Source organism: Elephantulus edwardii, unplaced genomic scaffold (genome assembly GCF_000299155.1).
Source record: "Elephantulus edwardii isolate Elephantulus edwardi_28Jun2011 unplaced genomic scaffold, EleEdw1.0 scaffold00005, whole genome shotgun sequence".
Lineage (NCBI taxonomy): Eukaryota > Metazoa > Chordata > Mammalia > Macroscelidea > Macroscelididae > Elephantulus > Elephantulus edwardii.
Genome location: NW_006399755.1, coordinates 29,689,889 through 29,703,426, shown reverse-complemented (window position 1 = coordinate 29,703,426; position 13,538 = coordinate 29,689,889). Strand labels below are relative to the sequence as shown.

General features: G+C 36.2%; 1 protein-coding gene across 1 annotated transcript in view; it reads right to left on the bottom strand.

Moving 5' to 3' along the window:
• The window catches only part of DOCK7 (dedicator of cytokinesis 7), a 246,399-nt gene that overhangs the window by 28,856 nt on the left and 204,005 nt on the right, over positions 1-13,538 (bottom strand). The window contains exons 31-36 of the mRNA XM_006879772.1: positions 10,670-10,852; positions 10,426-10,561; positions 6,801-6,897; positions 4,508-4,604; positions 2,112-2,246; positions 177-329 (exon numbers count right to left, since the gene is read on the bottom strand). Coding sequence (XP_006879834.1) covers positions 177-329; positions 2,112-2,246; positions 4,508-4,604; positions 6,801-6,897; positions 10,426-10,561; positions 10,670-10,852 — 801 coding nt within the window. The remainder of the gene's footprint in view (positions 1-176; positions 330-2,111; positions 2,247-4,507; positions 4,605-6,800; positions 6,898-10,425; positions 10,562-10,669; positions 10,853-13,538) is intronic.

The following is a 13,538-nucleotide window of genomic DNA, read 5'->3' as shown; positions in this document are numbered from 1 at the left end:
TATATTTACATCCTAAATCTAGACTAATGAAAATTGCATGTTTATAGGATATCTATAGAATGAGAGCTATCAAGACAGTCTAAGCACAGATTCAAAATGTTCAAAAATTCCATGTTTTCAAAGAAAGCTATATCATAGATAATCTGTAGAAGTTATATTCATGATAAAATACTTACATTTCCAATCTCAAAGTTCTGTCTCATCAGTAGGTAAAGTGAGGCACTAGCATGTGACCTTATTGTACTGATACTACTGCTACAGTGTCTGAGAAGTCGGAGGCACAAATCAGCACACTGTTCTGTCTCTTCTTCAAACAAGAGTTCAGGGAACTATAATGTAATAACAGTAACATTGAATTTATATAACAAAATTCCAGAGATACATTAATACAGCCTCACCTACAGATCTATTGGTACTGCTAGAAATTAAAATAATGATTAAAGAACAAATCTAGCTCATAGTTAACAATATACATCAGAGAGTCAAAAAAGACTGATTATGTATCTTGCTAGCCAGTATGACTTCAGGAAGGAAGTTTTCTCACTCACAAAATGAGCCTCAATAGATATTATTATATAGGGTAATTGAGAAGCTTTAAGTAGACAGTATGTATAAAACATTAGATATAAGAGGCCCTGGTCAGGTATGAGTAACATTTTAGGCTGTTAAAAGAAAGGTTTTGGAATCTAGTAACAACTCTAGAGGGAGCCCTGGTGGCTTAGTGGTAAGGAACTGTGCTTCCAAGGCAAAGGTAAATGGTTTGAATCCACCAGCTGCTCCATGGGAGAGAGATGGGCAATCTCTTCTGGCAATTTACTGTCTCTGAAAACTCACTAGAAGGTCGGCGATGGGTGGATTATGACTTGATGGTCAACAAAAACAGTTGCTCTACAGGACAAACATAAGCAGTCTCTTCCTTTAAAGATCTGTAGCCTCAGACAAACAGTTGAGCGTCCCTTTAAGTTTGGTACTAAAGTCTCAAAGTCAAGTCTCAAAGGTACCAAGTTTGGTTTTTAGTGCAGTACAGAAAGTGCCATGGTGACACACTGGATTAAGTGTTGGACTAATAAGCAAAAGGTTGGAGGTTTGGCTCGACCAGTGGCAGAAAGATAAGGCAGACTGTTTCTGTAGAGATTGACAGCCTTGCTAGGGGCAGTTCTACTCTATCCTATAGTGTAACAACGAGCCCCTTTTTAATAGTTAAGCTAAATTATGTTTTGGTTTTAAGAAGAATACAAGAAATACATTTTGGGTTTAAGGTTGAAGAATTATCAAAGGGCAAGAGTTAAAGAATTTCATCTAACTTTCATGGCTCCACAAATCTATTCTAATGAGAATAACTCCACAAATCTAGTCTATGAGAATTTGAAATTTTGCTCTACATTTTTCCACTTTTGACCAGGATTCTCCTATAAAATGTTCAGTAATGAGAACTGGGTACTACCCTTTCTGCTGTTGTGGGAAGGGAGACAGTTATTCAGGCAGTTAGCCACATGCACCATTTCCTGATACTATTCCTGATTCTCCTTCTGTTGCTCCAGCTGAGTAGAAGTCATTTTTTGTGGTTACATATTACATTCTTGATAAATAAAGCTACTGTGGGATGGCAGAAGATATTAAGGGAAAACAAGAAAAAACCTCTATCTTAAAGTTTAAAAACTGATTTCAGGTTTTTCTCCATATCAAAAAGGCAGGTTTTTGTTTTGTTTGTTTGTTTCTAAGAAAACATAAAACTCACTAATTTCTGCTGAGTCAGAGCAGATTCATAGCTAACCCTAAAGTAGGTTTTCAGAGGATATAAACCACATGGAGGAAACTGTCCATCTTTCTCCCACAGAGCAGCTGGTGGATTCAAACTGCCTGCTTCTGGATTAACCTTGTAATCCCACATCCAATAGGCCACAACAGAAACCAGTGAAAAAGGTTTTTTACCAGTTTTTATTTATATACAGAAATCTAAATATAGGGAACAAAAAAAAAATTCAAAAGGTGTCATATTATTATTTAACATTAATTACAAGTAGCTTAAAGAAGGAATGTGTCATATGATCTCAGAAAATGTTACTAAAGAAAACAGAGGCTGACAAGACTATAGGCATGAAATAATTTACCTTTGAGACCAGGGCTCTTTGTGTTGCAAAACAATGTTGAAGATAAACTGCACTTTGGTTACAGGCCATGCTATGTAGTAGCACTTTCAGCACCCCACCAAGGATGCTTTCTTTGGATTCTGTTACAGAAACTGTCTGTGATTTAAAAATACGTAAGTGAAATTAAGACATACCTCTGGTTTGTTTAGTGAGACACAGCATAAAAACAACAAATAAACAGAAAAATAGTAAAATAAGAGCCAGAAGGACTCCAAGGAAATGGAAAACAGCAGGATTTAGATTATACAAGAAAAGGCAAAGAAGGGAGAAAAAAATGGATACTAACTGAATGCAAAAAAATTGCAGAAATAAGTGGCAAAAGCATTATGCTTTGGAAAACTTAGCAAATTAATTTGGAGAAACTGAAGGCTCACATGAAACACGAGAGAAAAATCATAAAAACTAGAGTAGTGGCCACGGCAGTGACTGTCAGAAATATCCTAATAGACTGAGCTGTAAGTAGGTACTTGGTAACGCAACAACAAAAAGGTGTGAACATAAGAGAAGTAGAGTCTAAGTTATGTCCTTAAAGGAAAGAATGTGCTCTGCTCTTAGTCTATTTTCCATTCTTCTGATTCAAATGCAAATATGAGGGTTAAAACTTGAGTAGTACATTTGGTCATTTATCTAAGACTGCATTTATGTTTGCTTTCTTTGTGATAGCAAGTCAGGTTTAACTCATAACAATCCTATATACAATAGAACAAAATACTACTCAGTTCTGTATCATCCTCAAAACTGCTGCTATGTTAGAGTCCTCTGTCACAACCACTCTGTCAATTCATCTTGTTGAAGGTTTTCCTCTTTTTCACTGAATGTTGACTTTACTAGGTATACTGTTCACTGCCTGGGACTAGTTTCTCCTGATAATATGTTCAAAGTATATGAAATAAAGTCTTGTCATCCAACTCACAGAGAAGAAAAATATAAAAAGAACCTTAAAACTCTGAACTGTTTCTTATTTTTTCCTCAATTAGATAATGAAGAAATAGCAAAATTTCTAAAAATATTTTAATCAATGTATTTAATGAAATATTTTAAAATAATTTTTACTTGAGTGAAAATTTATAAATCATGAGTTTTACATCCAACCATTCATATACATTTAGTTTTATAATATCAGTAACAAATGATTAATGTGTTTAATTACTAAATCTGATCAAACTTATTGTTCCTTTGCCCTTCCAATTACTCAATGCATCTATTAATTTTTAATTTGCACTTCCTCCATTGCCATCTTCAATAACAATTCAAGAATGATTCTGCATGTAAACTTTTATTGCCTTTTTGTAATAGTGGCTTTATACCGTAATAGCCCTTCTGTGACTGACATATGTCACTCAGCCTTATTTTTTCTAGATTTATCCATATTTTACAGTGTTCCATGAATTCTTTCTTATATTTTAAGACAAAAAACTTCACAGGATACAAAGAACAAATTAGAGAGGAAAGAAATGTAAGAGTGAGTGTCATAAATTAGCTAGCCACCGAAATAGTTTTGAAATAAGAATCTGACAGCAGAAAAGGAATGAAACAATCAGATGTGAGACATATTTACAGAAACAATTGAGAATGTTCAAGAATTGATTTAAATTTTTGCTTCTTTCCTTACTGTATGATTAAGAAGAATTACATAATATCTTTGTGTCTCACTATTCTCATCCAGCAGACAGGTATATTAATACATTCTACTGTGTGAGTTTCATATAAGAATCAAACAAGTTAATATCTGTAAAGTGCTCAGGGCAGTGTCTGAGACTGGAAAAACCTAAATAGATATTAGTTATCACTAATATTATTGAAAGGATAAAAATACCTACATGATCACTGTTGTCATGTTAGGTGTTGTCTAATTGGTTCCAATTCACAGTAATCCTTATGTGCAACAGAGCAAAACCCTGCTTGATCATGCATCAGCCCCCAAACTCTATTGTGCTTAAGGTCATTGTTACAGTCACTCTGTCAATTCATACTGTTAAGGATCCTTTGTTAGGATCACTGTTAGAGCTTCTAAATGAGATCATTATACAGAATACCATGTGTTACACATTAGACACTGAATAAACCCATTCCATCTTATAGTGAGCTCCAGCTACATCTTAGCTATGTCTGTAGATGCTAACCATAAAAACTGAGTGGATTTTAAAAATTCATTAACTAGACTTTGAAGGGAAGGCACAGATTCTATAATCATTTCACAAACACTTCAACTTATGAAGATAAATTTAAAATATAATTAAATAGTCGCAGAATTCTTGGAACTTTTAAGGACTATGTGGCATTTACACGGCTCAATAAATACTTTTCCCCAATTTAATAAATCTGTATTTTAAATTCTTGTCCTTTATGTTACTTACCTGGACAACAATCTCCAAAGTATCCAAAATTATTAGGTTCGCTTCAGTTGCTAAATTTCCATCAATGAGTGCTTCATGTTCAATCTCTGCTCTTGACCTAAGACAAATTATCATAAATAATTATATTTGTCCTTTTGGCTCAAAAAACAGAGAAGTAAAAAGACTTGAAACCATTTTTTATTTACCTACATGAAAGAGTATAAAAAAATAAGTAAAAAAGTAACATTTTTAGGGAGCTCTGGTGGCCTAGTGGCAAAAAGCTGCACTGCAATCCCGGAGGTACCTGTTCCGAATCCTCCAGGTGCTCTGCTGGAGAAAGAGGGGCAATCTCCTCCTCCACCAGTCAGATCAGATTTGAAGGTAGACACAAAAAATAATAAAATAAAATTATTTTTAAAAGTAATGTTTTATATGTTATAATACACTTTATTTTAGTATTAATTTTTTTTAAATTTACTCTTCATTTTTTTCTACCATTCTAATATTTATTCTCTTACTTTGTTACAATATCACATCACTACAAAGGCAGTAATGTTCAGCTTTTAAGTTGTATGTTAACCATACACAGAAAAGCACTTGTTTTATTTTGAATGGCATGGACACTAGGTGGTGCTATGAGAGTTTTTATTTAGAGCTGATTCAAGTAAAGCAATACTCAAGATGTTTAGTGCAGGGATACTTTACAGATATTGTGGGTTCAACTCAGACCTCTGAAATAAAACCACTATTTCTATAAAGCAAGCTACACAAAGTTTTTGGTTTCCTTGTGCAACTAAAAGTAGATGGATGCAAAGATTGGTCAGTTGTGCCAGCCCACCAGGCTTAAAAATTCTGTTCAAACATACTGAATCAGCTATGTGTCTCTTTGTTGGTTCTCACTGGGCCCTGTATCCCTTTGTTTTAGGAGCTGAGAAATCTCAGCTTATCTGTAAGAATTTTCTGAGGCTTAGGTTGAAGAAGATTCTCTAACAGGGTTAACCAAGCAGTTATCTATTTCATGTCCTACTCTATGCAGGAAAATCTTAGGTAAACCAGAACAACCTGGTCACTTTTTTTAGTCAAATTGAAGTTTTATAGTTCTCAAGCTAGTTGGAAGTTAACTTGTGATTATAAATTGCCAAAAGAATGATCTTAACATCTTTCTTCAATCTCAAATTTCAGTGCAGGCTTTTTATTTGTCGTCACTAAGGTAATGGTAATGGTTTGTTTCTAGTTCCTTTTATACTAAAGATGCAGCCTTTAGGGCCCTAGATTCAAGAAAGTGCAAAAAGTAATTTGTTGTTATAATCCTTATTTTAGGCTGGACCTAGACTTTATTTCTTATCCCATTAGCTTTGTCATGCCTTAATTCTACTTGTAGCAAAATCCCCTCATATAAAAAAAAAAAACAAAACAAAAACCCCAAAACAAAACATCAAAACAAAACCCCTTCTTGTTCCAATTCTCTGGGTTTCGATCTTCATTTAATTTGGTCTTCCTAACATATATTTTATTTTCAGGACATTGGTACTTTTGTTTTGCCCCTACTCTCCAAGAAAGCAAAGATCAGTTTTCTAATTTTCTGCGTTCTTAAAATATTAGTTCACCATGACCCCTAACATGGGTTTAGAAAATAGTTGCATTCTATAATAATCTGAAGTGTGCTGGGATGACTTATTTGAGGTTGGTCTTCTAGCCATGGTCTTTGTTAGAGTGGTCTGATACCTGGGTGGGATTCTGTATACATTAGGTGTTCGTGGCCCACCAAGAGGATGAGCTACCTTGTTAATAAGATAAAGTCAATGACACTTTAGAGTGAGATAAGACCAAAAAGGTGTGAGAATTAGTAAAGTTTGCTATCTTACCAGGCTTAAATTGTTTAGCATGATGCTGCTTCTTAGTCTAGTTATGAAGACTTTTGTGGTTTTTTTTTTATGCTAAAGTGTGACTGAAGGCTAGCTTTATCAGTAAATGCTTCAAGTCTTTTTTTCCCTATATACCATAATAAAAAAATTACTCAGTAGTTTTTGGTCTAATACACATAAAACCCTCAAAAATACACTGCAACTTAATTGGAAATGGCTCATAGCTGACCTTCCAGTGGATTTCAGAGGCTATAAATGACACAGGAGAAAACTGTCCATCTTCCTCAGTCAGAGTCACTGACAGATTCAAAATGCCTGAGAGGAGTGACCTTTGGGTTGGCAGTGCAACTAAACCATCAGAGCTTCCAATATGCATAAAGTAATATTTTTTAAAAAATCACTTGAAATCCAACAAGCTGTAAGTCAGATAAAGTATTAGGTTATATTACTTGTCAAGCTTTTCTGTGTTTTGACGCCAATGAGTCATATCCTTCCTCCATCTCAGATTTTCTTGACTTCCAAAGGCACTTCCAGAAGGACTTCTCTCTGTCAAATACAGTTTAATACTAATTCAATATTTTCATTTCAGTTGGGACTACATTTAAATAAATGTGAAAACATTCAACAAGTACTACATAACACCATTAATTTTCTGCACAGCCATTTAATTCTAAGGTAGAAATGGATTCTGGGGCTTCGTCTGACATACTTTGGACATGTTGCCAGGAGGGACGGGTCCTTGGAGAGGGACATCATGCTTGGGAGGGTGGAGGGACAGTGCAGGAGGGGAAGACCCTCTATGAGATGGATTGATTCGGTGACTGGGGTAATCGGGATGGGTGTGTCAGAGGCGGTGCGGTTGGCGCAGAATAGAGCAGGGTTTAGAGCTGTTGTGCATAGGGTCACTATGAGTCGGAAATGACTTGATGGCAAATAACAACAACAACATATTATTTTTATTCTTAGTTTCGAAATTGTTTTTTTTTTCTTTTGATTAGTCTTCTTATAAATTTTCCTGTAATTCACTTACTTCATTCTGTTATGGTTGGCCAATCACTCGCCATTTCCTTAGAAAGGCTTTTCCCCTCACTTTGCAATACTTCTGAGACGCTTAATTTATTTTTATTAGTAACATTTATGACAAGAGTCCATAATTCTTCAGAAAAGTAACAATGTGCACTATTTAATGCCCAGGCTGTCAATGCAGCTAACGTATATTAAGTTTCCGCTAAACTATCAAACAAAATTAGAAGGATTTATGAATATTTATTTCCTTTGGACCTATAAAAGTCAAGAAAAGGGGCAAAAAAGCAGCTTTCTCTCTGAGGTCAAAGGAAGAGTGAAAGGTCCATCAGAAGTCAAGAGGCATTGAAACTTATGAAGTCATGTACAAATACATAGGTAAATGATGGAATCAATAACAGTTTTAGGCTTTCGAGTAGAAAATTAACAATGCTTTTTGAAAAATGCAAGCCTTTGTTTGGGAGATGGGGTATCAGAAACCTTGAAAATGGCTTTTCTAACCATTGTTTAAGCCCTTCTTGGAGGGGGCATGGTCTCCAGCTACCTTAACTGCAGACACTTGGTCTTGCAAATCATCAACAGCTGTGGGACCAATATAAGCGAGAGAGCTTTCCACTATGTGATGTACCCTGGTGACAGTGGCAACAATAGCTCTGGAGAGAGAGTGAAGAGATTGTGGCACCATTTTGAAATAATCCAAAGGAACCTTGGAGATGTAGCCACAGTTAAAGATTTTGCTTGCTGAAATGAAACCTGAAAGAGCTGACTTGTAAGCTTTTTGAGATAAAGTTTTCTGGATGACTGTAGAAACCAGAGGTTTCTTGCATTTGTGCTGTTGAACTAAAACGTGGACTTTCACTCGTTAAGGAATTATGTCTTGCTGTTAATCTGGGTTGGGATTGTTGGAATAAACCTGAATTTGTATTGGTTATATTCCTTGCCTCCTTCACTTCCCAGCCAAATTCCCTAATAAACCCACAACTGTGAGTAAAAAACACATATCGAACCAAATGACTGGTAGAAAGAGGTGCAGAGCCTTGGGGTGGCATGTCTGACAGAGCAGCTGTTTACAGCTATGGACATTATTGATGGAGACAGTTCCTCTTTATGAAGTGGGCAGAAGTTGGATTTGGTAATCCCTATATTGCATCTGCTCCTTATGAATGATGGTAACAGAAATAATAAAAGCAAATATCTAGTGTTTATAATGGAAAAAAAATACTGAGAAACAAATATTTGCCACACAACAAAGAACATGTCTGGATAAATTACTTTTGTTTTCTTCTCTTCCTTCTCCTCTTTTCCCTTTTAAAATATTTAGTCTAAAGAAATGTTGTGGATTAAAACAAATCTGTTTATGTATTTTAACGAAATAACTTATTTACACTTTTATCAGTAACGTAAAAAATTCAGATGGTATAGTTTTAACTGTTACATGAAAGCTTGATGACTCAAATCCACATAGTGGCTATGTGGGAGATCTGGCAATCGATCTGCTTCCCTAGGATTGCAGCCCAGGAAAATTTGCGGGTGGTTCAACTCTGTCACATGGGGTTATTTTGAGTCAGAATCAATAGGATAGTACACAAAAATAATCAATAACTAAAAGATCATCTTACACCATCTTGGTTAAAAACGTCTGCCACTAGGAATTCTAAGCTTAAATGTCCAAATATAAGGAAGAATTGCAAAGAATCGGTATTCCTATGACAGGAACTTTGCTTTTGCATTCAAATGAGATCTCTCCTGAGGTCAGAGAGATAAAAACACAGCTAAGATAAACTGCTGGCAGTCTCATCTTCTCCTAAAACAAATCTTATAAATGTCTTTAGTACAAAAAAGAACACTCAAATGGAAAGCAAAAGATCCTGGCTCTGTCACTTATGTGATTCACCGCAAGCTTTTCTGGTAGTAATTATGACCTAAACAAATGTTACTTTTCTTTTATTTTCATAGGGTTATTGTACACAATAAATGAGTTAAAAGAAAACTCAAAGGGATAACTGTAAATTGTAAGGAAAACAAAACAAAAAATCCTAACTCTAGTAAAGGCAAGACTGTGACTAAGTAAATTTCAAAGTGCAAACATTTAAACATATATGTACAAGATATTTAGATAAATGATCACTACACTAATGTTAACCAGAAAACCTACTATTGAAAAACTTCTGGTGCATATATATACATTCATATTTTAAAGCAATAAACATACAGTCAGAATGTTTCAAGTAGAGACACTACTGAGCTCTTTAGAGTTCTCAGGATTAATGATATTCTTTGTATGCCATCTTAGAAGTTATGAAATGTTTCCATACACATGCTTGCAACAAAAAAGAAGTAATCAATTAGTTGTATTATCTTTTATAATATCACACATGGATGAGGAAAAGAATGTAGGCAAGTTAAGTGGCTTGGTGGTCTAAGTTACCCGGCTAACAATTAGTGAACCTGGGAACAGAACTGGGAAATAAATGCAATTAAACTGTACTCTCTTCCTAGTATTTAAGTGTGATAGCCAATGTCTTTGCCTTAAACTCAACCTATATTAGCATACAAATTGGAGTACTTTATAAATAAGAAAAGATGCTACTAATATTTGTACAAGGGCAACAGGCATAATATCTGGCATGGGCAAAGTGTGGTGAAATGTTCACTCTGTGTAAGAGCCCTAGCACACCGTAGATTAAGGAAGAGGCTGCAAATGAAAAGGCTACGGGATGGAACTCAGCAGCTACTCAATGGAAAAAGATGAGGCAGTCAGTTCCTATAAAATATTTCATAGCTCAGAAATCCTGCAGGGCAGTTGCACTCTATCCTACAGGGTTGCTACTATGAGTGAGAATTCACTGACTGGCAGTGGGAGAGTATTCGGTTAAAGATAGAATTCTATTGCGCATTCCTACAGAGAAATGGTTAATCAAAGGTTACACTTAAATACTTTATGAAAAGCATGTGGATTTTCAATAAAAGCCTGTACAATGGAAATTACAACATACAGCTTAAAGAAACATAAAAGATTCTCACCAGAAGGTGAAGATATTGTGTACGTACCGAGCTGTCCTCGGCTTCGCCGCACCATTTCTTGCCTAGCACCTATGCTCCCAAGAATAGCTTCTTCAAGCTTTGCTCTCATATCTTTTGATTTCTTAAAGGTCAAACTATTCATTCTTTCAAACACTTTCTTTCCCTGAAAGGAAAACATTAGAAAAAGAGGCAGCATTGAGGAATTTTTCTTCCTTTTTTTCTCCTATATTGTTTAATTACTAGTTCTTCAAATGGCATAATGATCACTTACTTTGTACTCAAAGCAAGATACACACAGATAAAGCAGATCTAGCAGTCGGTTAAGCTGAAGAACTGAAAGATCTGTAAACCATTTTTGTAATACTGTCTCATCAGCATTCTTGAGAACCCACAGCAGACAGATCAAAAGGCTTCGACTTGATTCCGCTGAAAAGGTAGTATGCTGTCGGCCACTCTGAAAATGAACAGCAGTGGGATGAGAAACACTGACCAGTGGCTATTTCTAATGGTTATCTCCCAAATGAAAACAAAAACTATCTCAAATTCAAACAGTTTAAATAATGAAATTATAAACTTTTTTAAAATTTTATTTTAATCTAGAGATGTGAACCTTGCCCTATCCTGAACCAAGTCCACGATCTCTGATATGCTTGAGCTGACCGTTAAGAGTCACTGTGCCAATCCATCTTGGTGAGGGTCTTTCCCTCTTTCTCAGACCCTCCACCTTTTCCAAGATGAGGTTTTTCCCCCCCAAAGACTGGTCCCTCTGATAGCAGAAAATAAAAGTAGGTTAAGTTGACTATATATGGGGAACTATTAAAAGATTCTATTCTATAAGATTCTATAAGATATTTAATGAAAAAAAAGCAAATGATCCACAATGAATCAAAGTACACTAAAAATGGAATGAATAATAACAACAGAAACCAACTATTTAAAAAAAATGCTTATCTGGTTTAGAGAAAAACTGTTTTATTTCTAAGATTAAAAAAAATCTTAGGTCTATACAAATATAAAAAGCTTTAACAAAAGGTTAAAATACTATTTTTAATACTAAAATAGCATTAATCCATAGTGTGTAAAATACAAATGAAACAGAATAAAAACAAAGTTATTGAACATTTGTAGTTAACACGTTAAATAAGCATTTTTAGACACATATACTTCATTCATTTCTCCAGCAATATTGTTGTTGTTGTTATGTGCCATCGAGTTGCTTGTGACTCAAAGGAACCCTATGTACAATAACAGCCCTAAACCCTGCTCTATCCTGCGCCAATCACACTGCTTCTGACACACCCATCCTGATTACACCAGTCACTGAATCAATCCACCTTATAGAGGGTCTTCCACTTTTGCGCTGTCTCTCCACCCTCCCAAGCATGATGTCCCTCTCCAAGGACCTCTCCCTCCTTACAACATGTCCAAAGTATGACAGATGAAGCCCCAGAATCCTTGCCTCCAAGGAGCAGCCTGGTTTAACCCTCTCGAGGATGAATCTATTTGTTTTCTTGGCAGTCCATGGTACATTCAATACTCTTCTCCAGCACCACAGCTCAAAGGCATCAATTCTCCTTCCGTCCTCCCTAGTCATTGTCCAACTCTCTGATGTATAACAAGTGATTGCAAAGACCATAGCTTGTATCAGATGCACCTTAGTCTCCAGAGTGACACCATTGCTCTTCAGTACCCTAGAGAGGTCCCGAACAGCAGACATTCCCATTAGATCCAGTTAATACTATTTGGCTTAGTGGTAAGGAAATGTGCTGTCGATGAAAGTATGTGGTTCAAATCCATCAGCTGCTTCTTGTGATCTATTTCTTAAAGTCAGAAAGGAGGATATAGCAGAAACGTCCTTGCTCCAGAATGCTGTTTTCAGAACATTCCCTTTTTCCTCTGTAAAAATACCTAGCTTTGAATATCCCCTTATCTGGACTGCTTGGTTGTATAAACTCTCATTGGTGAAGCCATATAATAACAATGCTTCCCACCCCTGGGCAACTAGATCTTCTGTCATTAAGTGGTTAACTCCTGCCTCATTTTCAACTGTTTTCAACACTGCTGTTGTTATGTACTACACCACTGATACTGTGAACAACAAATCTGAACCCTGTCCTCTCCTATGCCATGCTCACCATTTCTGACATACTACAGCCTACTGCTGCAGTCACTGTGTCAATCCATCTCACAGAGGGTCTTCCTCTCCTTCACTGTCCCTCCACCTTTCCAATTATGATGTCCCTCCCCTTCTAAGGAATACTTTTTCCTAACAGTATGCTCAAGCACTTCACCATCTTTGACTCCAAGGCACATTCTGGTTGCACTTTTTCCAAGACATATCTGTTATTTTGGCAACTCATGGGATATTCAGTACTCTTCTCCAACACCATAGCTCAAAGGAATCCATTCTTCTATCGTCCTTATTCATTGTCTGGCTCTCAGATCTATATCAAGTGACTGAAAAGAATATGGTCTGGATCAGGCACATATTAGTCATCAGACTAATATCATTGTATTTCAGGATTCTGAGAGATCTCTGACAGCAGACTTGTCCAGTGCAATACATCTCCTGATCTCCTGACTGCAGACTCCTGAGGATGCTGATTATTGATCCAAACAAGATGAAATCATTGACAACTTCAGCTCTTTCTCTATCTATCATGATGTTGTCTACTGGCCAAGTGGTCAGGATTTTTTGTCTTCTTGATGCTGAGATATAATCCATATTAAAGGTTGTAGTCTTTGACCTTCTGCAACAAATGCTTCAAATCCTCCTCATTTTCAACAAGCAAAGTTGTGTCATCTTTATAATGCACGTCGTTGATGAGTCTTCATGTGATTCCGATACCACATTCCTCTTCATGGAGTCCAGCTTCAAAAACTATTTGTTGAGCATAGAGATTGAATAGGTGTGGAGAAAGGATACATCCCCGATGCACACTCTTCTTGATTTTAAATCATGTAGTGCTCGTTCAGATAACATATGTTGTTGTTGTTGTTATGTGCCGTCGAGTCGTTTCCGACTCATAGCGACCCCATGCACAACAGCCCTAAACCCTGCTCTGTCCTGCGCCAACCGCACCGCCTCTGACACACCCATCCCGATTACCCCAGTCACCGAATCAATCCATCTCATAGAG